At 43.9% G+C, this 27,067-nt stretch overlaps 1 protein-coding gene across 3 annotated transcripts in view; it reads left to right on the top strand.

The window, feature by feature from the left end:
* Window positions 1–19,399: 19,399 nt before the first annotated feature.
* IPPK (inositol-pentakisphosphate 2-kinase) overlaps window positions 19,400–27,067 on the top strand; it is a 36,343-nt gene continuing 28,675 nt past the window's right edge. Inside the window, exons 1-2 of one of the 3 annotated variants that reach the window (XM_077325726.1) lie at window positions 19,956–20,298; window positions 21,801–21,861. In XM_077325726.1, coding sequence (XP_077181841.1) covers window positions 20,285–20,298; window positions 21,801–21,861 — 75 coding nt within the window. In that variant the 5' untranslated portion in view covers window positions 19,956–20,284. The other 2 variants (XM_077325724.1, XM_077325725.1) reach the window with 2 other exon arrangements.

Genomic DNA, 27,067 nt, shown 5'->3' with positions numbered 1-27,067 from the left:
ATTCCAGCATCCTGTCCCCTCGATTGCCTCCCCTCCCAAGTATGTGATTTAAAAAGAACAACACAGATTATTGCATTAAAGTGCTGCTGCAGTGTAACCACTGGGTTTGTTACAGCTGGAAAAAGCACTGGAATACAATCACACCGTTAAAAAAAATTAGGTTATTCTGGAGGGAAGGAGGGAGGGAGGATGGCAACAAAGAAAGGGGGTGCATACAAATGACTCAAAATGGTAACCATGGGGAAAAACCTGAATGCAAGCGTTTTCTCATTAAGATGAACTTGCAACCGGGAATTTTCTTGCTGCGGGGTAAATGAGAGGGCAATTCAGGTCTGCATCTGGAAAGGTGGGTTTTAGTGTGGGAACGGATGAATAAGATGACACTTTAAAAAGGCTAATCCGAACAAAATCGCTAGTGCATAAACAGTATTAGAGCATTAATGGGGGGATGATTTTGATGGTAGGCACATTATAGAAACAGCTGTTTGGACTACAAAGAGCTGAGAGAAAACAGACATTGCTGCATCCTAAAACTAGCTGCTCATAATCCTTACAGATATAGTGAAGCCACTGTTATCAAAGAGAAGCCCCAGCCGTCATAGCCAACAGGTAAGGACAATGTACCTCCAGACGGGTAAGCTGGGGAAGCTGAAATCCTGTGACAAACCTAGTATGCTCCCCTGTGGCCCTTGGGCCCACCCTCTGAAGCTGATCTACCGCCAATCTCAAACAAGCAGCACCTCCCCAAGCAAAAGCTGTGTTCCACCACCAGAAAACCCTCAAGGAGCATTGGCAAGCCTCAGATCAACCAAGACCTGTAACTTACAAGCCTGAAGATGGTGAGGAGAAGAAGATTGTGTGAGATAGTAATAAATAATCAGGTGAAAACTGTCAACGATTTAGTTAAAATTCTGAACTGTACAAGAAGACCAGTGGCTGCGCACAGAGAGGAAATGTCAGTGTTATGCCAGACCTGCCTTATGCCAGACCTGTGTGTACCAGTTATAGTAAACACACATACAATCTATGTACACTTGATTTTTCTTTAGATGTCTTATGTAATCCTAATGTATATCTAAGAGTTTTTGATTACATGTATAGCTGAACAAGTGATTTAAACCCCAACATTTATCAACATATCAGTATCATTTGTAAGGAGAACATGTGCTAGCTCTTTCTTAATCAGATATATGCACATACATGCTGGTGTATATGCATTCACTGTAACACATGAACAGGGCTACTGAGTCAGATGATTAGGCCCTCTAGCTCAGCACTGTGTAAATTGACTATTAGCAGCTCTATTGACTATTAGAAGCTCTTTTGCTGGTCCACCACCCACCAGGGATTGAAGCATGTGCTCTCTACCCTCACAACAATAGGGGTGTTCAGGACGAACTGTCATGATTCATCAACTACATCAGATAAAGAAGAAGCAATTAAAGAATGACTGCATGAAACAAGGACATGTGGTATAGAGACAGGTTTAGGATAAGGTGACCAGATCACTGACCCTGCATGGCGCACTGGCACCGCCACCGCCATTGCCACTGCGCTGGCAGCAGCAAGCGGGCCCCCCTCCCTCCCTCCTCCTCCCTCCCCCCAACCTTTAGAAGGGCGGTGGTGGGGCGGCAGTGGCAGGTAGACTCCCCCCTCCTCCTCCTCCTCCCACTCCCCCGACCCTGAGAAGGGCGGTGGCGGAGAAAGCAGCGGTGGCAGGTGGGCTCCCCTCCTCCCTCTCCCTCCCTCCCCCTCCTCCTCCCACCCCCCGACCCTTAGAAGGGTGGCAGCGGGGTGACGGAGACAGTGGTGGCACCGGCGGCAGGCGGGCTCCCCTCCTCCCTCCCTCCTCCTCCCACCCCCGACCCTTAGAAGGGTGGCGGAGACAACGGTGGTGGCAGAAGGCGGGCTCCCCTCCTCCCCCCTCCCTCCTCCCTCCCCGACTGGCCGTAGGGCAGCGGTGGCGGCCTGGGTCAAGGCCTGGCCCTGGAGGAAGAAAAGGCTGCCCAGAGGAAAAGGCCGCAGCAGAGCTGGCCAGGAAGCCCTGCCCCAGAGCCTGCACAAGGTCCTCCTGAGGCCAGGTGCCTACGTGGGGGTCTCCTGAGCCTGGGCTGTCTAATGGACTGCCTGCCGCGTGGGCAAAAAAAATAATTTTTTAAATTTAATTTTTACAAAAATAAACAAAAGGCCCGGGACAATTTGGAAAACGCCACGGGACGCGGGGCAAGTGCCCCAAAGGCGGGACTGCCCCGCTAAAGGCGGAATGGATGGTCAGCTTAGTTTAGGATACCAGGACTTTGATCTTTGCTTTTTTTAATGTGAAAGAGAAATAAAATGGCACCCTTATGTATAAGCAAGTTTATTCCAGTTTAAGCCTTTGTGAGTCAAAGCTAACTCACTCAGATTCATAATATGAACTGAAAATATTGTTCATCTGAAAGAGCAGTTCTGACTCACAGAATCTTATCTTCGAATAAACTTGGTTGACGCCATTTGATTTCCATTTTACTTTTACAACAAATGAACATGTTACTTTTAGAAATTTATCATCAGTTTGAGATGTCAGAATATGAACATTACCCACACTTACCATGACTGTGGTGCTAGGTTCCTACATTTGCAGTATTATGCAGAGTGTATGCAGAGTTATTCCAATCTATTGATCAATTTCAATGGCTGTAGATCTGAATAAGTTTCTGCACTTGGGCACTTTCATGTACGTTGAATAATGTTTAATCCACTTTGCAACTGGATTTTACTGTGTGAAATGGGAAAATCCACTTCCGAATGATTGCTTTGATTCTTCACATCATCTGCCTTTCTTCTGCAGTTTCTACCCAAATGTCTCCCCTCCCCCCCAAAAAATCTGGCTTTGATACAAGATGTATCTAGTTGGAAGAAAAGGACATGTGTGATTGCAGAGGGAAGGCAGCTGACATGGCCGTTCAAAGTGTTGGCAGAGTATAAATATGTGGGTTGGAGCACCAGGATTAAAAGAATAAAATAGCTTTATTGTGAAGAGAAACAACTTTGTATAGAAAGAGGAGAGACAGAGCCCTGTCTAAGTGTTCTACATTCAGTCTTTTGTTGTGTTGTTCTGGAGGCAGTCAGGAAGGAAGTGTGGTCAATGGAGCAAGAAATCACCAAAGAGCCAATCAGGACACTGGAGGAGAGTATTTGAAAAATTCAACAAAGTTCCTATTCTAACCATGCTAAATACACATCTCCTCCGATGCCCCCTGCAGGGTACTCTTGTTATGCTGTTGAATTATGCAGACTAGAGATCTTGCGTATTTCAACACAAAGCAATTTCCCCTGCATCTTCTTAGCTACTTTAAACTGAACCTTTACTCCCAATATTCTATATGAACAGGGATGTTTGGATGTGGGCCTGCAACAGTCAAAAATAGTCAGTGTAGGGATTTTTATTTTATTTTTATATTTCAATTTGTTACCCCACCACTCCTGGCCAAGCCAGCTCACCGCGACTTATAGTTTAAACATAAAACATAAATTACAGTAATATAGAATAAAACCCCATGTTAAAAAAATACAAAATCCAAAACCAGTACAGTACAATACATCTGTGGGAAACTACTTCCTTCCAGACAGGCAACCCAAGCTCTGCAAATCTCATCGCCAGGCCCTATGCCTCAACCAAATGGATAGAAGATGCTAGAAGTCTAAGATGCAGAACACTGAAGAAGAAAAGTTGGTTCTTATATGCCGCTTTTTCAACCCGAAAGAGTCTCAATGTGGCTTACAGTCACCTTCCCTTTCCTCTCCCCACAACAGGCACCCTGTGACGTGGGTGAGGCTGAGAGAGCCCTGATACTACTGCTCAATCAGAACAGCTTTATCAGTGCTGTGGTGAGACAGAAGAGAGGGGGACCAAAGATTATCTTGCCCTAGTCTTGACCAAACGTCTGGTGGAAGAGCTCCATCTTATAGATCCTGCAGAACTGTAACAGCTTCAACAGGGCCCTCAGCTTGTCCAGGAGCTCATTCCACCAGGTGGGGTCCAGGATTGAGAAGGCCCTGACCCTGGTCATGGCCAGGTACACTTAGCGTGTACCAGAAATCACCAGTCTATTAGTTCCTGCAGAGTGGAGAGCCCTGTGTGGAGGCATAGAGAGACAAGTAGTCCTACAGTATGAGGGGCCGAGACTGTGAAGGCCTTAAAGTTCAAAATCTTGAGCTTGATCCAGAACATCACCAGTAACCAATGCAGTTGCCTCAGCACTAGCTGGATGTGGGCCCTCCAAGAGGTTCCCATGAGGACAACAGCAGCAGCGTTCTGTACCATTTGTAACTTCCAGGTCAGAGCCAAGGGTAGACGTGTGTAGAGCAAGTCACAGAAATCGAACCTGGAGGTGGCCAGTGCTAAGGTAGGACCTGCGGATCCCCTGGTAGTATAGCTAATCTCCAGAGATCAGTTCCCCTGGAGAAAATGTCTGCTTTGGAGGGTGGACTTCATAACATTATACTCCACTAAGATTCCTCCTTATGCCAAATTCTGCCCACTCCTGGCTCTACTCCCAAAGTCTCCTGCTCTTTAACAACCCAGAGATGGCAACTCTAAGACAACCTAATTAAATAATCATTCCTAGAGTATCATTTCTAGGCCTGGGAGACACAAAGTCCTAAAAGTATTCAAACCTGTCTCAACACTTCCCTGCTTCACACACTCATGGCACAGTGGTGATTTCAGGTTTGTTTTTCCTGGATTTTCCAAGATTCTTAACTACCAAACCACACTGCCTCCTAACAGCAACTCTGTGAGTTACATGCTGAGAGGGAAACAACTGGCCAAATAGCCCCCATTGAGCTTCATAACAGATCAGGTTGCTTCCCTCTCAGTGGGGCTTTTTGCACGGCTTCAAAATAGCACAATGGTTGCTAATTGAAAACGCTACTAATTTGCCTTAACGCACGATGTCGTAGACAATCTGCAACACTCCTGAAACCGACCAGCAAAAAGCGCTTCGTTGTAGCGCTTTCAGGGGAATCCCAAAAAGTGGATTCACCCTCCGGAAAGCGATACACTCCTGCAACCAATCTGCAACAATAGCGATAAAGACCTGTGCGTTAACATTGTTGCGGTTTCTTCAAAGTCCCTCCTCCTGAGCCTGTTCTCCAAACTTCCGGCGAAGCGATCGCCATTTTTTTCCCCCCGAGCGAGTGGAGATCAACGCACCGGCGAGCCTCCGTTTAGCCAGTGAGGCTTCCCAGGCTGCAGTCCCTCCTCAGAGCTGTTTACAGTCACTAAGCACTAGAAGCCCGCAGAAGCCCGTTTGCTGATGTATTTTCCCTTTATTTTTCACACTGTTTCGGCTGAAAATCGCGCCCGTGAGGTGGGGGGAGGGTTTTTTTTTTTTCCCACTCGGAGGCAGCGTGGCCACGATCAAATGACAGCTCAAACAGAGGCTTCCCGGCTTCAGTCCCTCCCCTTCAGTCACTAAGCACACACATTTAACACAGTCATTCAGCCGAAAATCGGGCCCATGAGAGGGGGGGGGATTTTTTTTTTCCACTCTGAGCCAGCGTGTTAACGATCAAATGATCAAACGACAGCTCAAACACCCCAGGCAGCTGGATGGGTCTCTCCGTTGCAACGAATCTACCCAGATTCGTTACAATGGGTCTGTTTTTTTTTTTTTTAAACCTTCCTTAAAGGGAAAGGGGCTGTTTGGGAGCATGCTAACGGCTGCCCATTGGCTGCTTGACGGCCAGGGGCGGGACGAGCTTGGCAATAGCGCTTCCTTTCTAGCGATTTCTGAAGAGACCGGAAGCCTGTGGGAAACGCTAAAAAACGCAACTGATTCCACTACAAAGGCAGGTATGCATAACAACGAATTCCACTATTTTAAATGGCGATTTTTCATTAGTGACCAATTTGCAACAAAGATCCCCGTGCAAAAAGGCCCAGTATGTACCTCACAATGGTGACAGATATATCTGAACTAGGGAGGCAGTGAAGGAGAAATAGATATTTTGGTAGAAACATGGATCCAGATTGGCTATATCAATGTAGGGGGCCATCTCCTGGGCTAGGTTGAGTTGGAAGAAAGTTATTGTAGCTGCATTAACTTCCTTTCCCAACAGTAATGCTAGAACTGTATGACCCCTGGCTCTTAACTGACTGAGGGATAGCTGAATCCCATCTGAAGAGGGAGGCACAATGTCATTTTTAAAGGTCCTGCCATTTTACTTGAACAGGGAGAGAGACAGACAGACAGCAGGGCTTCAAGAGAGACTGGACAACTATGTGGTTAAGTAACTTGGCCTCAGGATTTATAGGTAAGAATCAGCATTTTGAATTGTGCCTGATGTAGATCTTCAGACATGGGAGTCTATGTTGAAATGTCACTCTGAGACATGCATACCATTTTCTTTCTTGCCCTGAAAGACTTACAATGCAGGATGGAATAAAGAAGCAGGGCCCTTCTGGAAAGGTCAAATTTCTACTGGTTTCCACATAATGAATATATGAGATGAGACCGACTGCCACAGTTGATAAGCATTTTATTATGTCTTATTACAAGGACATTTGAGCTGTAAACGTGATTAGAAAAAGCTTTAGTCAGATTCCAAAGGTAGCAAACAGTGAGTTTTGTGGCCTTTTGTTCTCAGGGTTTTCTGTTTTTGAACTTTGAATCCGAGTTAGTCTGCTGTTGCCCTCCAATGCTTATTAAATTGTAGACTGTCACCTCAATGTTTTATTGTTTCTCAGTTGCTGATTACCAGAACTGAAAATCCCAGTTTATCACAGACTCAATTACATTCACTTGAATGGTCTCAGTTGCTAAAGAAGGACCTTGGGTTGGCTTATTGACCTGGGAATGTTCTAAATGTTCTGTTTGTGCTCTTTGATGCAACCTAAGATACAGCTCTCTGGAAGAATCAGAAGAGCCCTGCTGTATTATCACTCAAATATGCAATGGCCTAATTAGTTGGGGAGCTTAGCCAAGGAGGCAAGTAACTGGGATTCTCCACCTATGTACACCAGGATATTTCCCTTTAAGAGATGTCGAACCAGAAAGGTTTTTATTAAAAAGACAATGAAAATAAACAAAAATGTATACATAAACAGAAACACAGAGAACAACTGTGTACCCTTAAGTTCCAAAAAAACAAAAACAAAACAATGACTTAATGGTTTACAACAGGTATGAGTGCCTTGATGGCTTTTCAAACAGTAGACAGGAAGATGAAAATATTTAAGTATTGCCACTTAATCAGGGGGTTATGGGAAGTGAGGCTGGGGTGATGGGATTATATCAAGTGAATCAATAGGTCCTGGGTGACCCATTATTCTTAAATCACACATCTCTTCAGGGCAAGGGAAGGGGGAATTAGCCATCCATCTGCTCTGACTTGAGTTTTGAAATTGTTTTCCTAGGCTGATGTCTGTCTGGCATTCATCTTGGTCCACTTTGCACTAAGACATTGAGATGATATTAAGAAGGGTGTTTCTGGCTCTAACCTAGAAACTGCCCCTTAGTAGGAGGAGACGTCTGACCTCTATTTCTACTTTTGGGAGTTTCTATGACATAATAGTAACTTAGAGACTATATAGCAGGGGCCCCTAATGTGGCACTAATGGCCACTCTGTTGCCTCCCAATATCTTGTCTGACACTCAAGCGTTTTTTAGAAAGTAATGTAGGGCCAGGTGGGGTTTTTGCTCAGCAATGATTCCGATTCACTACTGGAAATTTGGTTCGCTGTGAAGATTTCTTAAAATGTTGCTTTGGCAGCAGTTTCCACCCCAGCACAAGGATCTTGCCTGTGTGACTGAATGTAGCCTGGGGTAGTAGCTGTTCTTTGGATGACTCCACTTCCTGTGGCAGCCATTTTGTGCCTGCACCAACCATGCTGTGTCAGTATTCCAACGACACCTACAGGCTGAAAAAGTTCAGGGACCTCTATTCTATGGAAATTGTTCTGATTCAATACTTTTAAATGCCAAGGCTATTCAATATTTGCCTGATGAGACAGCGTCAGATCATGTGGCTCTTTTCAGTAATAATCTGTGTTATGGATCATACAGTGTAAAATTTACAAGACCACAACAAAGACAGCTAAGCAGCAAGAGGATTTATTTAGGATACATGTTTGCAAGCACGGAGAGAAAGCTAATTGGTGCATTCTCTGAAGTCTGCATCAGTGCAGCTCATTTTTAAGATCTTGATACGTCATCATGAGGTATCCTGACGCTCAGTCCCTCACTGTCCCTTTGACCAATCAGGTCAACGACGAAGGGCGTACAATCTGACCTATCACGGATGGCTATATATCTTATTACAATTTTCTCGCTCTATGTTTCAAAGAATACATTCCTTTATATGGAGGGATGCTACATTCAGGAGCTATCTGCTTTTGACAAACTCAAGGTTACTTTGAGAGACAAAGAAATAACTATACACATAGTGCCACAATGAACTCAAGATACATTCTGCCTGACCTAAAAATAAACCATAGACAGACTGTGTCTAAAGTGTGTTCCACAAATCTGTATTTGTGTTCTCAATTGTGTTCCACAAATCTATATAATCTATATCATCTGTGTGTATGTTTTATGAGTACCATAGACCAGAGAAGTACCAGGGAATTGGATTCTGACCACATGACAGCCTACTGTGATCAATTTGCAACTTTTTTTGAGAATAAATTGTCCAGATCTGCTCTACATTAGAACCTGGCATGGATGTATGTTCAGACAATGTACATTTAGCACCAGGTCGTCCAATTTGTATGGATACCTTTCAGCTTAAGGAGATTATTATTGTTGTTGTTGGATTTATTGCCCGTCACTCTCATACATGGCAGGTTACATACAGAATTCAGAACAGTAATACAATCACCAATTAAAACTCTCATTAAAAACCCCATAAAATTACAGGAAAATACAAAAACCATACGGCGGAAATAGTAACACTATTGAGGATGTGTACAAGATCCTCGGAGCGGTGAGACCTACCATCTGCATTCTTGATCCTAGCCCTTCCTGCCTCATAAAGGTTACCAGAAGGGGTCTGGTTGAGTGGGCAAAGGGAATTGCAAATGCTCACTTGATGTGGGGGCTGTAACATCCAAGGATGCAGTAATTTGATCAGTTTTGAAAAAAGCCATACTATGTTTGAGAACTTTCAGCCAGTCTCTAGTTTGTTATTCTTGAGCAAGATGTTTGAAAGGGTGATAGCTTCTTAGCTCCAGGGACTCTTAGAAACCTGATTTTCTGGAACTATTTTAGTCTGGCTAAAGCCTGGGGTTGGGAGCAGGAACTGCTCTGGTCACCTTGGTTGATAATTTCTACCAAGAAGTAAACAGGGGAATGTGACCCTACTAGTTCTGATGGATCTTTCAGTGGCCTTTGATACTATTTACCAAGTATCCTACTGAGCCACCTCTTGGTGCTAGAACTAGGAGCTCTGTATTATGGTGGTTCAAGTCCTATCTGGGGAATCAGTCACAGAGGGTGGTGCTGGGGGATTCTTCTTCTGCCCCACAGATGTTGACCTGTGGGATTTTACAGAGTTCAGTCTTATCACCCAAGATACCTACATGAAGTCAGTGGGAGAGGTTATCAGGAGTTTTGGGCTGCCAAAACACCAATATGTGAATGGTACTCAGCTTTAATTTTCTTTTCCTTTTAATTTTAAAGATGCTGAAATGGCGACTGGACTCAGTAACTGACTGAATGAGGGTGAACAAGCTGATTCTTGACAAGAGAGAGGTTCTCTGGCTTATTAGAAAGGCAGAATTGAGATTTTTGCTGTCTTGGAGGGGGTTATAATATCCCTTGAAAAGTCAAGTTTGCATCTTGGGGGAACTACCCAGCACAGCAGTCTGAATATTTAGGTGGCTCTGGCAACTCGGGGTGCTTTTGCCCAGCTTCAGCTAATGGGTCATTTGAGCCCATTCTTGGGTCAGTCAGAACTAGCCACAGTGATACAATGTCTGAGTTTTATCCATACTGGACTACTGCAGTGCGCTTTACTTGGGGCTATTCTTGAACAGTATTTCAAGGTAGCAGCTAGTGCAGAATGCTACAGCTAAACTGCTGACTGGAGCCAGTCAGTGGGGAGTATGTGACTCCAATATTATTACAGCAATTACGAATGTACTCCCAAGCCTAATTCAATGTGTTGATTTTGTTTTTTAGAACCCTACATGGCTTAGGACTAAATTATCTGAATGGAGGACCATCTTCTATGTGCCTGCCTAGAAATCAAAATCATAGGAAGAAGCCCTCCTGATGGTTCTACTAATAAAAGAAGTTCATTAATGGGGTACATGACAGAGGGTAGGTGCATGAAAGTGGCTGGCAGCCCCAGTTTTGGAATGACCTGCTGAGGGAGATGCCCCTGGACTTTGGAGACAGTTGAAGATGGTTTTACCTAGGACTGCATTTAGTTAAATTTAGCAACAGTCCTGAATAGTTATTTTAAAGAGGCTGCTTTTAATGTATTTTAGCCTATGTATTTTATCTGTTTGTAAGGCACCTTTAACTCCAAAGGAAGAAAGGTGGCTAATCTTAAATATAGTTAGATTTGCTTTTTCACTGTCCCCCTCCCCCCACAAAAAATCTGGACAAGAATCGTACTTATTATGCAAATCAAAGAGTGCAAATTAAGAGCGCACATAGATTTATGCCTTAATGGAGGGATTTGTGCCAGCCCATATCTATAGAACTAAAATGTTGTCATATGCTAGAATCAAAGAACACATAAATGTTCATTTTGAATTTGCCAAGTAGCTATAGCTAAAAGCCAAATTCCATAGAATCATTAGCAGTATTTCCTTCATGTCTGCAAACATTCTGTTGTGCAATTTCTTGTGCAATCATTGGTAGACTCCACAAAAAACAAAGATTACATATGATGTCCATGAGGAGAACAATGAATTATGCACAACCTTTCTGTCTCTATGTGTGAGAGAGACAGAAAGTGAAAAGCAACTTTGGGAGAGTTTAAGTTGAGGCATATCCAATTAACTTTTCTGCTCCAAATTTATCCCCATGCTCTTTCTTATGCAGTGTTCCAGTTTTATTATTTATTCTCCAAGTATAAAATCAACAAGCAAATATTGTACCAAGGACAGCAATCAGAACTATCTGAATGTACCTATATAGACAATATTATATTACTAGAAATTAAGCCCACTGTAGCTGAAATACAGCGGGCACTAGAGCAGGGGTAGTCAACCTGTGGTCCTCCAGATGTTCATGGACTACAATTCCCATGAGCCCCTGCCAGCAAATGCTGGCAAGGGCTCATGGGAATTGTAGTTCATGGACATCTGGAGGATCACAGGTTGACTATCCCTGCACTAGAGCATAGGGAAGAATAAGGGAGGAAAGGAAGGTTGAAGAGGGAAGGAGGGATGGGAGTGAGAAAGGAGGGAAAGGGGTGGTTGAAGGGATGAATAGAAGTGTGTTAGAGAAGAAGGGGGAAAGAGAGCAAGTGAGAGGGAGAAAGAGATAGGCAGGAAGTAGATGGAGAAGTAGAGGAAGTCAGGAAGGAAAGAAGGGAGAAGGAAGGCAGGCAGGGAGGTAGGTGGACTTGGAGGGGACAGGGGTGTGTGTGAAGGGGGGAGTGGTGAGGGGGGGTGAAGTGGGGGGGGAAGAAATTGAGAAATAGAGGAATCAAGGGAGAAGGAAGGAAGGCAGCCAGGGAGGTAGGTGGACGGAGGGGAGTGGGGGAAAAGGAGGTGGGTATTTGAAGGGTCCGTGGGGGGGGGTCGCAAGGGGGGCGAATTGGGAGGGGGAGTGGGGGGAGGGCCAGGAGAAGGCTTTTGGGCGGGGGGGGCGGCACGGCCTTCTGCTGGCCCCAGTAGCTCCCTAGCAGCATCCAGGACGCAGTGAGGGAGCGCCTGGGCCCGGCAGAAGGCTTGTCGTGGAGGCGATGGGCAGCGGGCCTTCTGCCGGGCCCAGGTGCTCCCCTGCAGCATCGTGGAGGCTGCGAGGGAGTGGCTGGGGCTAGCAGAAGGCTCTTTGCGGCAGTGGGGGGGGCGGCGCGACCTTCTGCCGGTCCCAGGGGCACCCTCGCAGTGTCCTGGACGCCGCGAAGGTGGCCTGGGGCCGGCAGAAGGCTCCTGAGCAAGGAACCTGGGGTGGGAAAGGAGCTCCTTTCCCTAGTGGAAGGAGAACTTGGGGGGGGAGGACTCACTGCGTGGTCATCCTTCTGTGTCTGCGCGGTGACTCCCCGGCCGGGACAGGCAAGGCTGGGCGAACCAGCCAATGGGGAGCTCCCCATTGGCCTGATGGCCCTGGATGATCATGGCTCCCCATTGGCTGCTTGGCCCTGGATGGACACTTGGAGGTCCCAATCAGGAGCCACTTTGCGGATCCTGATTGGGCCCTCCGAGTTTTTAACCTGGATAGAGCCAGTCCTTTCTCCTCCCACATTGCCCTTACCCTTTTATTTAATACCGCGGGATCGGTTACAGACCAGGGGCAAAGCCCATTGTATCCAGGAATAAAATGGGCACTAGGAAGAGGAAGGGGAGGAGTTGTCCAGTCTGTAAGGGCATGGGGTTGAACATGTGTGTTGTGTGAGAGGTTGTAATGGTGTGGTGACAAATGAGGGCATGGGTGTCAAGAACCTGTGGTTTGGAATGTTCGTTGAGTGTGGGAGAGGACTGACCTTTGGGAATTATGGCATAGTGGTTACAGATGAGCTTTCCAGAGCCATGTCTTCAGATATGTTTAGGGAAAATCAGACTGGACACTCTTCTTAGGGGGAGATTATATGGCAACCAATTCCTCCCAGTTCTGCGTCATTTCCCTACTTGTGTGAACTAGGCCACAGACACCGAAATGTCCCCCTGCACTAATACACATGGGGTAGTCACAGCACACAGATGTCCACCCTGCTCCTTCTGTCTCCATTTTTTCACTGTTGATAAAATGTTATGTGCCCACATGCTTCTTTCATGGTTGCTCCTTAGGAGAAGAACTGGTTTTTTAATACCCTGTTGTTTACTACCCAAAGGAGTCTCAAAGTGGTTTACAAACACCTTTTCCCTTTGTCTCCCCACAACAGACGACCTATGAGGATGTGGGGCTGTGAAAGGTCTGAGAGAACTGGGAATGGGCTGCAGTGACCAGCAGGCCTCAGGTGTCTCAAAGCAGTTTCCAATCATCTTCCCTTCCTTTCCCCATAGCAGATTCCCTGTGATGGAGGTGGGGTAGAGAGCCTCACATGGAAGCCGGCAACCCTAAGAGGAGGTCTCTCTGAACAGCAGTCTTGACCTTAGTAAGTTTTTAATACTGTTTTTTATTTCTCAGGCCAAGCTTGAAAAAAGTGACTTAAGTTCCCATGTCTCTCCAGCCATTTACTTGTTCACTATTTGCAGTTTCAGGCTGTAAATATTCTTTATTTAGATCTTCCTGCACTTTCCAGACTCACAGGACTGATGCTGATCTGTCTTCCTGTTCATGCCCCAGAATACATACAGTTGCTGGTAGTCCATAGCCCAGGAGAGACATACCTGCACAACATCTCACCCCCCCCCCCCCAACTACAGTCTGCAAGCCTCTGCAATAGTATCTAGATCGCTGCTCATCTCTAGATTATAATGATCAGCTTTGCGCCTCCTGATTGGCCCCTGTCTCTGACAGGCCACACCCACTCTCCACCCACTTAGTCCTTAGGGAAATATTAAATAGGGAAAGATTTCTTCATTAAATGTTTCAGTTTTTATTGGGATTAAAAAGAACAGTAACAGGTATATAGAATACATGGGGCATCAAGCAAAACCTGAGAATTTTGCATTCCTGAATGACTATATTTGACTGATAATATGATAAAAGGGAGTGAAACATCTAACCTCTATCCCATCCTAAGATACACTGATGGTGGGGCTGGTGGGGGCTAGGAAACATAACCTTTCTCTGACATTGGGTTGTGCAGTACCAGATCCATAAATAATAAGACTATCACCCAGCATGACATTTTTGCAGGGCAGGATATGGAGATAGCTTGTGTGCCAAAGAGCTACTCATTGATGAAAAACTTCAAGTCTCATTACAGTTAGTCAGATTTTGCTGTTGGAGGGCGTCACCCCAAGGGTCAGATGACCCAGTGCTTGCACAGGGGATACCTTTACCTTTTAATTTTACTATGTCTAACACTGTATTCTGGTGTGTGACTACAATAAACTAAACTAACTAAACTGGCATGCATGATGTAAACCTGGACATGGGAGGGCAAGACTGTTGCCCTGGGACAACTGGCCTCACCTGGGTTTTCCGTCTTTCACCAGTCCTGGACAAAAAAGGCCATGGTTCTGGTCACCCTGACATATGCTCTCAGGAGGAAACTGGATCTAGGTGGGTTGCTGTTTTTATTAAATTTGACAGCAGCTTTTGACACAGTAGATCATAGGCACATTGCTTAGCCAACATGGGGATCAGAGCCACACCTCTTAAGTGGCGCAGCCCTTCCTCCATGGCTGGAGACAGAGGGTGGCTTTAGGGAGGAGTATCTCCCAACGGCAGGCTCTAAATTGTGGAGTCCTACAGAGATCAATACTCTCACGCTGTTATTTAGCATCTATATATGTTCCCTCCCTCAGCTGATACGGAGCTTTGGTCTGGATTGTTATCCATATACAGAAGACACTCAGCTATTTCTGTTACTGGAAGGCCACCTGTCAATACCCCCAGAAAATTTGGCCAGTTGCCTAGAAGTTGTGGTGGGCTGACTGAAGCAGAGTCGGCTGAAGCTGAATCCAGCCAAAATGGAGGTCCTCTGGCTGAGCTGGCACACTGAGAGGCAGATAATGAAGATCCTGGGTCCTGAGGAGGTCCAACTGACTTCTGTGACCTCTGTTAAGAGCTTGGGTGTGATTCAGGACTCCTCCTTATCAATGGAGGTCCAGATTGGAAATTCTTCCATCTATGCCAGGCATGATGAGCAGCACCCTACCTCTAGACTCCTAACCTAGCCAGAGTGATCCATGCAATAGTTATCTCAATGATAGACCTCTGCAACTTGCTCTATGCAGGCCTTCCCAGACTGGTCCAAAATGCAACAGCATGGGTCCTAAGTGGAGGCTGCACATGACATCCCTCCTAAGTGGAGGGTGCACCCTCCACCCAGTGGAGGGTGCACATGACGTCAGTGCTTGTCCAACTGCGTTGGTTTCAGATTGGAGCCCAGATTAGATCCTGGCTCCCCAAAAAGTGCAACTGGCTCTGGCCAGGGCTTTTTTGGCTCTGGGCCTGGCCTGGTGGAATGCTCTGACAACTGAGATCAGGGCCTTAGTCAGTTATGCAGGGTTTGCAAGGCAGAGCTATTCCGCCAGGTCTATGGTTGAGGCCAGGAATAGAATTATTTAACATCTAACTGGCTGGCCTCTCTCGAAAGCACCCCTTGAAGAGAAACCAGTTATAAAAACAAGGCAAAATACATTGTAAAAATAAAAATGCCCTTGTTAACATTTCATATTATTAAGTTGGCAAACGAATTAGATTTTAACTGTTTATAAAAGGGGAGGGATAGAAAAATAAAGATTTGTTTATTTATTTATTTATTTCTGGTATGGAGAAATACAGCGTCTCAAGAAAAAGAGCTCAGGTCTTCTAGCAATTGATGATCGAGGGTTGTGTGCCTTCACAATCTCCTTGCTTCTGAAAATGTGGGTCACTGGCTAACATTTCAAAGCATTGTGCTGCTCCTGCTCAACTAAGTGCATTTTGAGCTGATAGGCTGCAAGGCATAATACAGATAGATCCAGATGCATGCAAATTCCATGGTTATCAATAGAATTATGGATACTATGGTTTTAATTCATAATTGTAACTTCCTTTAAATTCCTGCTCCAGCAAGCACTAGAAACAACAGCTCTGCAGCTGTGGTCTAAACTAAGAATTCCTTAAACTTTCTAAGCAATTATTTTTTTAGGTCAGAATCACAAAGTGACAATCATATCAGTTTATGGAAGTTTATAGTAGAATATCTGGTAATACAACCCAGCTACAAGAATGTTTTGCTTGACAAACCTAATCTCTTGCAAAAAGAAAGATATAAATATTTGACAAACAGCAAAATAACCCAAATTCAGTTTGTGAAACAAACTCCATTTACTAAATTACATTTGCAACAGAAAAAAAATTGATTAATTCCCCTGGAATGAATTAATTCAAGTTAAATACATTTTCTTTTGGATTAGCATCACCTTTCAAAAAATTGATTCCATATGCCTTATTGTTTTGTTTCCTGTATGCGTTACAAGTAAGGTAATACATTCTTTTTATTTTATGGCATCTTAAAATATTGAAATCAGGAGATTCTGGTTGGAATTGTCAAAATATTTCCTGAACAGTTGCCTTATCAAAGCATGTTGGAAGCCAATCAAGGCACACAATGGCAGTGGAATCTTAAGCAGAATTACACACTTCTAAGTTAGTTACAGTAAATGGACTTAGAATAGGGTTCCAAACCCCAAATGGAGCCTGAAGATCTGGAATTCCACTGACCTCCAGACAAGCAATGTTAGAAAATGGCCGCTTTGGAGGATGGATTCTCCGGCATTATGCCCCACTGAGGCTTCTCCTCTCCCCAAACCACACTCTTCTCAGGCTCCACATTTGAATCTCAAGGAATTTCTCAACTTGGACTTGGTAACCCTAGCTTAGAAAGGTGTAACTTTGTTTAGAATTGTACTATAAGTGCCTTGCAGCATAACCCTAAGAACATTTTCTAAGAAGGAAGTCCACTTAAATAGGATTCCGCTTAAGATTGTTCTCACTGTGTCTGATTTTGTAAAACTGTAAATTGTCAAACAATACTAATTCTTATGTCAAATAGGAATTATGTGTTTTCAGCAAGTACATGACTGTGACAGCAATTATATGGAGGCATCTGCCCCTAGAATGCAAGTATATCTTATTTTATTAACAAATAGGAGTAGAGTATTGTAAAAGACAGCCTGTATATTAAAAGTTTGGAGTTTTTTAAGTTCTGTAAATGATCTTCTAGGGTGCAGTCTATTCCGGCTTATTACTACTCAAGGTTCATGGAAAGTACACTGAGACAAAAGTTGCATGAGAGCTGGGTTTCCATTCACTGAAATGGACATGTTTCTTCAAAGCTGCACATTTACCATTTTTAATCCAAAGTCTCCTTCCAAATATTTAAATGAGATATTTCGTATAGTTAAATAAAAGTCTCATTTGACAAGTCTACTCTTCAGGATATATTTTTCTCGTCACATGCACACAAGTTGCTTGTAAATAATTTACTAAACCAGTATGTAACCCAGAGTAATTTAAGAGCTTCAGCATAATAATGCCTTATCCTTGTTCTCAACTGTTTCAATATTGTTCTTTTCCACTCCAGGAAGTGAGTCATAGCAATATAGTGAGAAAGGACAATGAGGGCAATAGTTATGTAATGTTGTACTTGATCAGTGCTCTGTAAAACTATAACTAAGTCCAAGATTCTTGCTTCTTCAAGTTTGATGCACAGCTATGCAGACAAAATTGACTTGTTGAAGCAAGTGGTAGAACAACAACATGAACAACCTGATCTGAAGTCCAGAACAAAGGCTTTGAAAGAATGGGATATGAACCGGATTGTTGCTTACAGAGAACCTGCAAACACTTTGGTCAGAAGGTCTAAATCCAGGGACTTTTATTTTCTAAAATCAGTACACTGTTAAGATGTTACTGGAGTGGATAATTATTAACACTGTGCATTATCAGGAGAATCCAATAATTAAGGCTGTATCTTTTGGATAGCTCCATAGATATCTTTTGGATAGCCCCATAACCACAAAACAGGTTCATTCTCACCAATTTATTCTATTTTATAAATGATATATTATAAACCTGGGTATTTTTCAGTGTTGCTATCATTCTATCCGTTTCTTTTTCATCACTCGAAATGCCAGTTCACCTAAAGCAGGGGTAGTCAAACTGTGGCCCTCCGGATGTCCATGGACTACAATTCCCATGAGCCCCCTGCCAGCAAATGCTGGCAGGGGGCTCATGGGAATTGTAGTTCATGGACATCTGGAGGGCCGCAGTTTGACTACCCCTGACCTAAAGGATCTTTACATTTTGAATTACAAGACTGTATCATAGACTTGAGAATTTTGAGAAGAGCTGGTGAGCACCACACCTAAAATGGATGCTCAAGGAGGCAGAGCGAAACTCTCCTCTTTGCAAGAATTGCATAAAGGGGTTAAAAGAAACAAAAAAAAGCCCAGTTAAGAGGAAGGAAAAAAGAGAAGGGGAAATGAAGCCACAGCCCTATCTTTCAGTAGTTGTAGCTGTTATTGAAACTCACACCCTACCTTATAACTGCCCTGCCCATTCTCTGAAAAGCTTGGGAGACAGGAAGGGCACCAGCAATATCACACCACTCCAGGAATCTCTGGGAAAATCTATGGTAAAACTTCCCACTGAAGTGACGGTCTTCTCTAGGAGTGCTTGAAAACTATATGGAGGCATGATGTTGATTTAAAAACATTCATTCACCAGTCATGGAGTGCTAGTGGGCAATGCCTGCTGGGGATTGGGAGATCTCCCACCCCAGCAAGGGCATGGCAACCCTAAGGTAGCCAAGATAATCTCTGTCCCTTCCCTCTCTCAGCTCCTGGGTCTGCTGCCTGGTATACTATCCTTAAACGTTCTGAACAGGACAAATTACAGGCAGTAATGTTTATGCATTGTATTTTCAACCAGAAAACCCTGGTCCCCAAAACGTCTTACAATAAGTAATGACCAATACAAATACACAATTATGTTAACTCCTTAGAGAGCTAGTATAGCGGAGCAGGTAAGCCGGTTGGACTAGTATCTGATTTAGTCACGCCCTGAATAAATCTTCGTTGGTCTTAAAGGTGCTACTGGACTCTGATTTTATTATGCTCCTTCAGACCAACACGTCTACCCATTTGAATAGTATCGGATGGGTAACCTAGGCTCGAATCTTCACTCCTGCCATGGAAACTCATTGGGCTGGTCACACACTCTACCTTACAGGGTTGTTGTTAGGATAGAATGGAGGTGAGCCGAGTGATGTAAGTCACTTTAGATTCCCACCGGAGAGAAAGGCGGGAGAAAATGGATTATTAAATAAACCAGCCAGAACAGGCGTGTTCGACTTCTGCCACTGAACTTCTTGAGAATTAAATTTGCCTAGACCCTAAAATATGGATAGCATGTGACTATTAATTATATAAAGGGAGCTACTCCAGCATAAACGACCCAGATAAACATACACAGCACCCCATCGCCTTCCCGGCTCTCTATGAAAGCCCACCGTTGCCGACTATCATGCGCATGTCCAAAAAGATCCCCCCGCCCCCATCACAGCGAATTTTCCCCCATTCCAGCAATAAAGATGGCGGAAGGGAAAGGAGCAGGGCGCCAAACGCGCTGCCCGTACTAAAGATGGGCGTCTGGGGAAGTCCCTCCCCATTTCCTCCGCCATGTATCCCTTTCTTGAGGTGCGAATCTCCGGTTTGCCTCATGGCGGAAGGTGGAGCTTCCTGCTGTGACCCGGGCGCACGGAAGGTGTGTGTCGGGAAACTACCCGATGGCTGATTCGTCGTGAGCTCACGGGGCTTGTGGGCGGGGGGACGCGCGTCGGGAAGCGGCTGCCGTAGAGCGGAGGCGTCCCAGAGAGGAGCAAGGAGCGGTCCGGCCGGAAAGGGAGTCGCGAGAGTGACTGGCTCGTTGGGCCGGCCGGCCGGCAAGCAGGGATGGAAGCGGAGAAGATGGACGAGAATGAATGGCGTTACCACGGCGAGGGCAACAAGAGCCTCGTCGTCTCGCACAGAAAGGTGAAGGAAGGAAGGAGGGAGGGAGGGAGCGAGCGGGGTTCGCGTGCTGCTCTGCCGTTGCCCGCGCGCGACCGTCCCGTGCTGGCCGCCAACGGCTGCTGCTTGCTCCCCCGCCATCCACTGGCGGGGGGGGGGGGGGAGGGATCCCGATGGCTCCGCTCGGGCGGTTTGAGCCGCGGCGGCGGCGGCGGCGGCGGCCGGGGTCAGAGGGAGGGCAGGAAATGGCTCCCCCCCGCCGCCCTTTTTTCGGAACTGGAGAGTCTCCGCTGTCAGGAGAAGTTGAGGGAGGGAAGAAGAAAGTGGTGGAGCATCTTTGCCTTCATCCCTGGGGCTGGAAGGAGAGCGTGGCGCCAGGGCTTCCTTCTCCCCTTCTGCCTAGTCCTGGATTTGTGGGGGAGGGGAATTCACTAGGTGGATAGAAAACAAACTCTTAAAAAGCGATTGGCTGTCGTGGTCTGGAGAGCCCATTTTGTCTGATACGGGATGCCAATGCGTTTGTGTGTGTTGACCTTATTCAAGGCTTAGGCCTTTGCCGGTGTCTCCCTAAACTCCTGCTCACAGTTCTCATTTTATGGAAATCCTAAATCCATCCTTTCCCATCTTCTTTGATCATATTTGAGTGAGTCGTGAAAAGAGGCTTGTCCATCCTCCCCTCCCCCGCTGTGGGGTTTACAAAGCAAGGGATATTGCTTGCTTTGTAAAGGTGTTTTTGTTATTTCTTCCTCCGTATAGCACCCCTGATATTCCTTGGGTTCCCATCCAAATGCTAGCTAGGGCATGTGTTCAAGTGGATAGCCGTGTTGGTCTGAAGTAGCACAACAAGATTTGAATTCAATGGTACTTTTAAGACAAACAGTTAATCTTCGTTGCTCTTAAAGGTCCTATTGGTCTCGAGTTTTGTAGGGCATGTGTGTTAGAGTAGTTTAAATTGGGTGACTTAAAAGCCAGAGGAGAGTGGAGGGATGGTGGTTGTATAAAATGCATGCATAAATGCTAGCTGATCATAAAAGGCCTTGAGTCTATGGGTTTCAGCTGCATGTTTCTGGGCAAATGAGTGGGCGGGGAATATAATGTCCTAACAGAAAAGTGTCTCTGTGTATTGATAGGGATGAGAAATTACCAGACTGTTGCAGCTTGATACATATTTGGTGTTGTGAACAAAAATTTTTCCTCAGGGAAATAATTTATAATCAAATTATGGACCTATCTGGACATGTGAATTCCAAAGACTATGCATACCTTTTTGTATTATTTTCATTTAATTGTGCTTGAACTATTAGTACCATCCTCCTGTCCCTTGGCATTAGGACAAAATGCCACATTTGGCTCCTGAACCACTGACTTTCACTGACATTAACTATTTCAAAACTTTTGTTAAGTAACTGTTTGCATATAATGTCTATACTTTCTGAAAGTGCACAAAAATCATTGTCCATAGTATGCATGAGGGCAGCATAGTTTATCTAGGCACAATGACCAATTGGTATTTGCTTTTGCAAATGAGCTCATGATAAAATGCAAGCCAGTGAGCTTGTGTTAACAATGAGCCTGTTTTTCCTGACATGTTAATGTGTCAAAAGAATAGGACTTGCAAAGACATTGTATTTAGTTTTTTTGCTTTGGAGTTAGTTGCCAATGTGGAATAATGACTTCCTAGAACACAAGGTGGAGTTTCTTGTGAAAAATAAATAATAAAAATAAAGTTTTCAATATATAGTTAGCCAGCTTTTCCAGCAAACTTTCAATTCAGTAACTTTCAGCATTTGTATAAATGAATGATTGCTCATTTTTATAGCAAGGCACAAAGGCTAGTTAAAACAAGACAAAATCTTCCCCTTTGATGTTTACTTCATTAGCTTATGAAAAAGTAAGGCAAGCAACTTGTACATCATATACATATTAAAATTCCACAGTATTATAAAGTACAAATGGGGACCTGCAATGAAATAATTAGGTACTGAAGAAGTTAGTTTTTATACTCTGTTTTTCACTATCTAAGGAATCTCAAGGTGGCTTACAATCGCCTTCCCTTCCTCTCCCTACAGCAGATACCCTCTGAGGTAGGTGGGTCTGAGAGAGCTCTGACATTTGAAATGTTTTAAATTGCTATTAATTTTAATTTCTATTATTGTGTTTTTTAATGTTGTACACTGCCCTGAGCTAGCTTTGCTGGAAGGGCAGTATATAAATCAAACAAATTACTAGCCCAACGTCACCCAGCTGGCTGCATGTGGAGGTGCGGAGAATCAGACCCAGTTTACCAGATTAGAAACCATTGCTCTTAACCACTACCCCAAGCTTTTATGAGAGACTTTCAAGGCATGGGAAGGAGCTGCTTCTCAGCTGCCCTCTTTAAACTTTCCTGCTGGCTTCTACCTGCTGAATGGGAACATAGAATCCTCCTGGTTAAAAGGCGATGGGGAACTCTAAAGAGGACAGCTGAAGCAGTGACTATGGAGGAGTGTGGGTAGGAAGGAGCCTCTTCAGAATTATAGCAGTCAGTTTACTTGCAATTTAAAACACCAGTAGTTAGAACTGCAAGACTTGAGTCCAGTAGCACCTGGCAAGACTTCCAGGATATGCTTTTTGAGCATCAAAGCTTCCTTAATAAGATACGAGTATGAATGGAGATCGCTGAGCCCTTATATCCCAGTTAGAAGGTGGGAGGGATACTGCAAAGAAAAGAGTCAGGATGCAAAGTTATAGTGCAAAATGTAATCAGCTTGATTTGAAATGGTAGTATATCCCCCTTTTGGCTTCCCTTTTGCCATTGTAGTGTGCTTGGCTCTCTGAAATTGGGCCTTCAAGCAATAAAAAGGACAAGAAGAGCACCCACAAGAACCAGCAGGAGGTTTCTCATTTTCCGCTGCATCTCCCTCCCCATACCATTCCCTCTCTTCTCTCTGGCAGCCTCCCATATCCTTTTGTCTTCCCATTTCCTTCTCTTAACAGTCTCCATCCTTCCTTATCCATCTGCTCTTCATTTTATGTATATATTTATTCATTTATACCCTGCCTTTACTGTCAATGAGAACCAAAACAGCTTATATTCTCATCTCCAGTTTACCCATATGACAATCATGGAGTGTAGGTGACTATTCCAGGGTTACCTGTTGAAGACTGAGTAGAGAGTAAACAATTTTCATTACCATTGCTTTCATGTGATAGGTGCTATCCCTGTGAGTCTTCCCTTTTGAGTGAGTGGAAGGATCAGGACTGGCTTGGAGACCAAAACAGCCCATGAAAGAGCTCTTACCCTGTCTTTTATCAACAGACACCAAGGCATGAAGGCTAACAATATTGGTTGCCTAGCAATCCGTAGGATAGCCACTGAGGTCTCAGAGGGCATCCTTTTCTTAATCCTACTGGTAATTACTCTCATTTGAGGCATAATGCTGGAATTTTCCACCCCATCCCCAAATTTTTCTGTAAACAGATGGCTTTAAAACAGTGGTTCTCAACCTTCCTAATGCTACGACCCTTTAATACAGTTCTTCATGTTGTGGTGATCCCCAACCATAAGATTATGCAAGTGTTCTTTCACAGAAATTAAACTGAAACTGACCAGTGGCATGAAGATCCATTGTTCATGATTATATATAAATATATTTTTTTTTTCTCCGGGGTTTCTCAGTTCAGTTCTGCCTCTTGTCCCACCATGCTGATCTCACTCTTTGCCACTGCTCCAGACAGATGAATGCTCTATCTCGATCTACCCCACAAGGCTGTGGTGTGGATGGCTGCCCCCCCTGGCCAAGCTGCTTGCCCTGCCATGACCCCTGTGAAAGGGTTGTTCGACCCCTAAAGGGGTCCCGACCCCCAGGTTGAGAACCACTGCTTTAAAATGTTTGAGTATTGCTCATAAAACAAGTGTTGTATGGCATATTTTTTTTAAATATTTTTTGTTGATAATTTAGGGATACCTGTTGACATACTGAGGTTTCCCAAAATTAAGATTGGGAATCACTGAAATAAGATGCAGCTTTGTAGAACAAAGCTTGATCCATTTTAAGATTTTTAAAAAGTAATCCTTGGGGCAAAACTAAAACAATATTCTCAAATCAGTAGAAAGATATGTGTGAAACAATTTCTGGATAGCTTGACAAATGTACATTTATGACTTTTGCTTGGTTGTCGAAAGAACAATTAATCCGGTACATTGCGTTTCATTTAGTCACTTTTCAACTTATTTTTTTCAAAGTGGCTTTACTAAATACAAGAATTAATCAGCTTTATAGTTTTTAAAAGCACCTAGAGGTCAAGTAGGTTCTGCCATTCCGGTTCTTCTGGCCCTGAGGTACAAGATGAGAGTCATGCTAGAATAACCGGTGTTTTCCATTAATTACAATGGAAATGCTTTCTGTATTATGTGGGAATGCTTTCTGATGGATTTAGCCTATTTTTTTCCTGATAGTCACCATATTATATTTTGATCATGTTAAATGAGTAGAGCAAGTGTCCGTATTGATAATTTGAAATATGATGATATATTTGTCATTTGTAATTGAAGAACGGACAGGCTAATTTATGTGTTGTTACCATATGTGTTGTATTAGAATTTTAGAACATTGTTCTCAAACTTAAAAGGCAGTACTTGTTGATTTATATACATTTTCAGTGAAACAAAAGTAGGGATATTCCATATAATGCATTGATTTCAGCCTAGGAAGATGCACTATTAATTTCTGAAATAAGAAAATGGGGATTACAATCCTTAGTTATCAAGGTCTTATTTTTCTCCTAAGTGTAAGTAAATATGGAATAAATTATAGTACTTGCTGAATTTGTTCAGAAGTGGATGCCTAACAAAGGCTTAACTATAGATAAGGTTGTTATCCCCTTTATCCAATTATTTGCTGACAAAATATTTCTTTATAGCACAGTTGTGGAGCTTCCCAAAATAAATAAAAATAATTTATCCTGGCACTCTTAATTCAAGATGTGTGGCAGTAGCACTTCTCTTTAATAAAATTTGAGCTATATAAGGGAGAAGTGCTAAATAAGAAAGCATTATCTCCTCTTTTACATACAGCTAGAACAAGCAGAAAGGAGAGATGTGCTGTCTGTTAAGAGTTTATTGAGGAAAGATGGCATAATATTCCCCTGATATGAGTACAAACCAGGGTAAAACGTTGCTGGAGCTACTCATTTTCTTAGACATTTGATAGCATGGTTTCAGAGCTGTAAGTACAGAATAACTTGCGAGTACCTTTCAGAAAACAAAGATCATGGCATCCGGCCCTCTCAATTCCTGGCAAATAGAAGGGGAAGAAATGGAGATAGTGACAGATTTTATTTTCCTGGGCTCCAAGATCACTGCAGATGGGGACTGCAGCAAAGAAATTAAAAGACGCTTGCTCCTGGGGAGGAAAGCTATGGCAAATCTAGACAGCATCCTAAAAAGCAGAGACATCACCCTGCCAACAAAAGTGCGTTTAGTCAAGGCTATGGTCTTCCCAGTTGCAATGTATGGCGGCGAAAGTTGGACCATAAGGAAGGCCGAGCGTCAAAGAATTGAGGCTTTTGAACTCTGGTGCTGGAGAAGACTCTTGCGAGTCCCTTGGACTGCAAGGCGAACAAACCGGTCAGTCCTAGAGGAGATCAGCCCTGACTGCTCTTTAGAAGGCCAGATCCTGAAGATGAAACTCAAATATTTTGGCCACCTCATGAGAAGGAAGGACTCCCTGGAGAAGAGCCTAATGCTGGGAGCGATCGAGGGCAAAAGAAGAAGGGGACGACAGAGAATGAGGTGGCTGGATGGAGTCACTGAAGCAGTAGGTGCAAACTTAAATGGACTCCGGGGAATGGTAGAGGACAGGAAGGCCTGGAGGATCATTGTCCATGGGGTCGCGATGGGTCGGACACGACTTCGCACATAACAACAACAATAACAACAACCTTTCAGAAATCCACATTGAAATATCAATTATTTTGCATCTATATAGCATTGCAGAAATGAAATGTTTAATAATCATATTATCCATTTTTCTGCAAGATCTATTGAAAAGCCTTTACAGGTTGATTCAGTATCTAGATAATCATGCCTGCCTTATTCTCTCCATTCTGCATACACCCCATAAACATGATTGGACATAACATTCTTAAGCCCCAGTAGGTATTTAATAAATTATGCTTGATTTATATTTCAGCTTCTGGGGTGTGTTGTGTTACAGACTCAGCACCAGCTTAGGCTGAACAAAATACCCCTGAGTTCAAAAGCAAGAAAACAGTACATAGACTGCCTTGCTTGCTGCATGTTCCTAGTGATGAATGTGCTGTGAGTTCCATGCTTGGAACTCAATTTCCATGTGGTGCAAAGGCAGATCAGTTTTGGAATTGTGACATGCGGGAATGTGGAAAGTTAAGTCCTTCCCCTGGTGGTGGTTTCAGATTGGAAAAATGGCATGGGAGGAGGCTTAAACCCCCTCCTCTCCCTATGGTCCTGCTGTTTATGCCTGAGCATTCCAAGCATGGAGCCCATAGAACACCTCTGGACCCAGGGAGGATTCAAGAAAAGCACAATATGTATTAAGGCTCTGGCTGTCGGCAATACAGCACAATTCTCAACCTGAAGCTGGAATATGCTGTGCTGGATCAGAAGAAAGGGCCATCAAATCCAGAATTCTGCACACAGAGTAGGAAGACCACAAAGTAGAAGACTGCAGCAGTAGCAGCATCCCCACCTGTGCTCCCCAGCAATTCTGGTACTGGAGAGAATAGATATCCATCATGAATATGTCTACTCCCGTTTTAAAGCCTTTCAAGTTGATGGCCATAATCACATCCTGAAGCAGTGAGTTCCGCAAATGAAGAAAAACTTCCTTTTGTCGATCTTGAATCTTCTGCTTAGCCGTAAGGTGTAACAGAATTTATTCTTCTGTTGTGAAAAGGATAATGTAGTAATAACTATAATAGTACATACTTTTAATATGAACATGTATTTACTGTGTTCTTGCAGTAGACAGAATAATACCTGAAAAAGAATAATTACAAAAAATCCTTAAAATGCTGGATGTCAGGAAGATCATCAGTTATTCATATCCATATGGAGCTAGCACAATTCTGCAGAGCCTACAAAATAGAGCTCTTTCGCCAGGCAGTTGGTTGAAGCGAACTGAATCCACAACTACATTCGGGCCTCCAACACCCCCCCATCAGGAACATCATGGGACAACCTGTGGGATTACAGTCAACATGCTAATCTGTTCAGTTATCAGTTACTAGTGATGTTCCTGTTATTGCTGCTATTACTGTTATTCCCAATTG

Source organism: Paroedura picta, chromosome 3 (genome assembly GCF_049243985.1).
Source record: "Paroedura picta isolate Pp20150507F chromosome 3, Ppicta_v3.0, whole genome shotgun sequence".
In the NCBI taxonomy this organism is placed as follows: domain Eukaryota; kingdom Metazoa; phylum Chordata; class Lepidosauria; order Squamata; family Gekkonidae; genus Paroedura; species Paroedura picta.
This window is presented reverse-complemented; position numbering and strand designations above follow the sequence as displayed.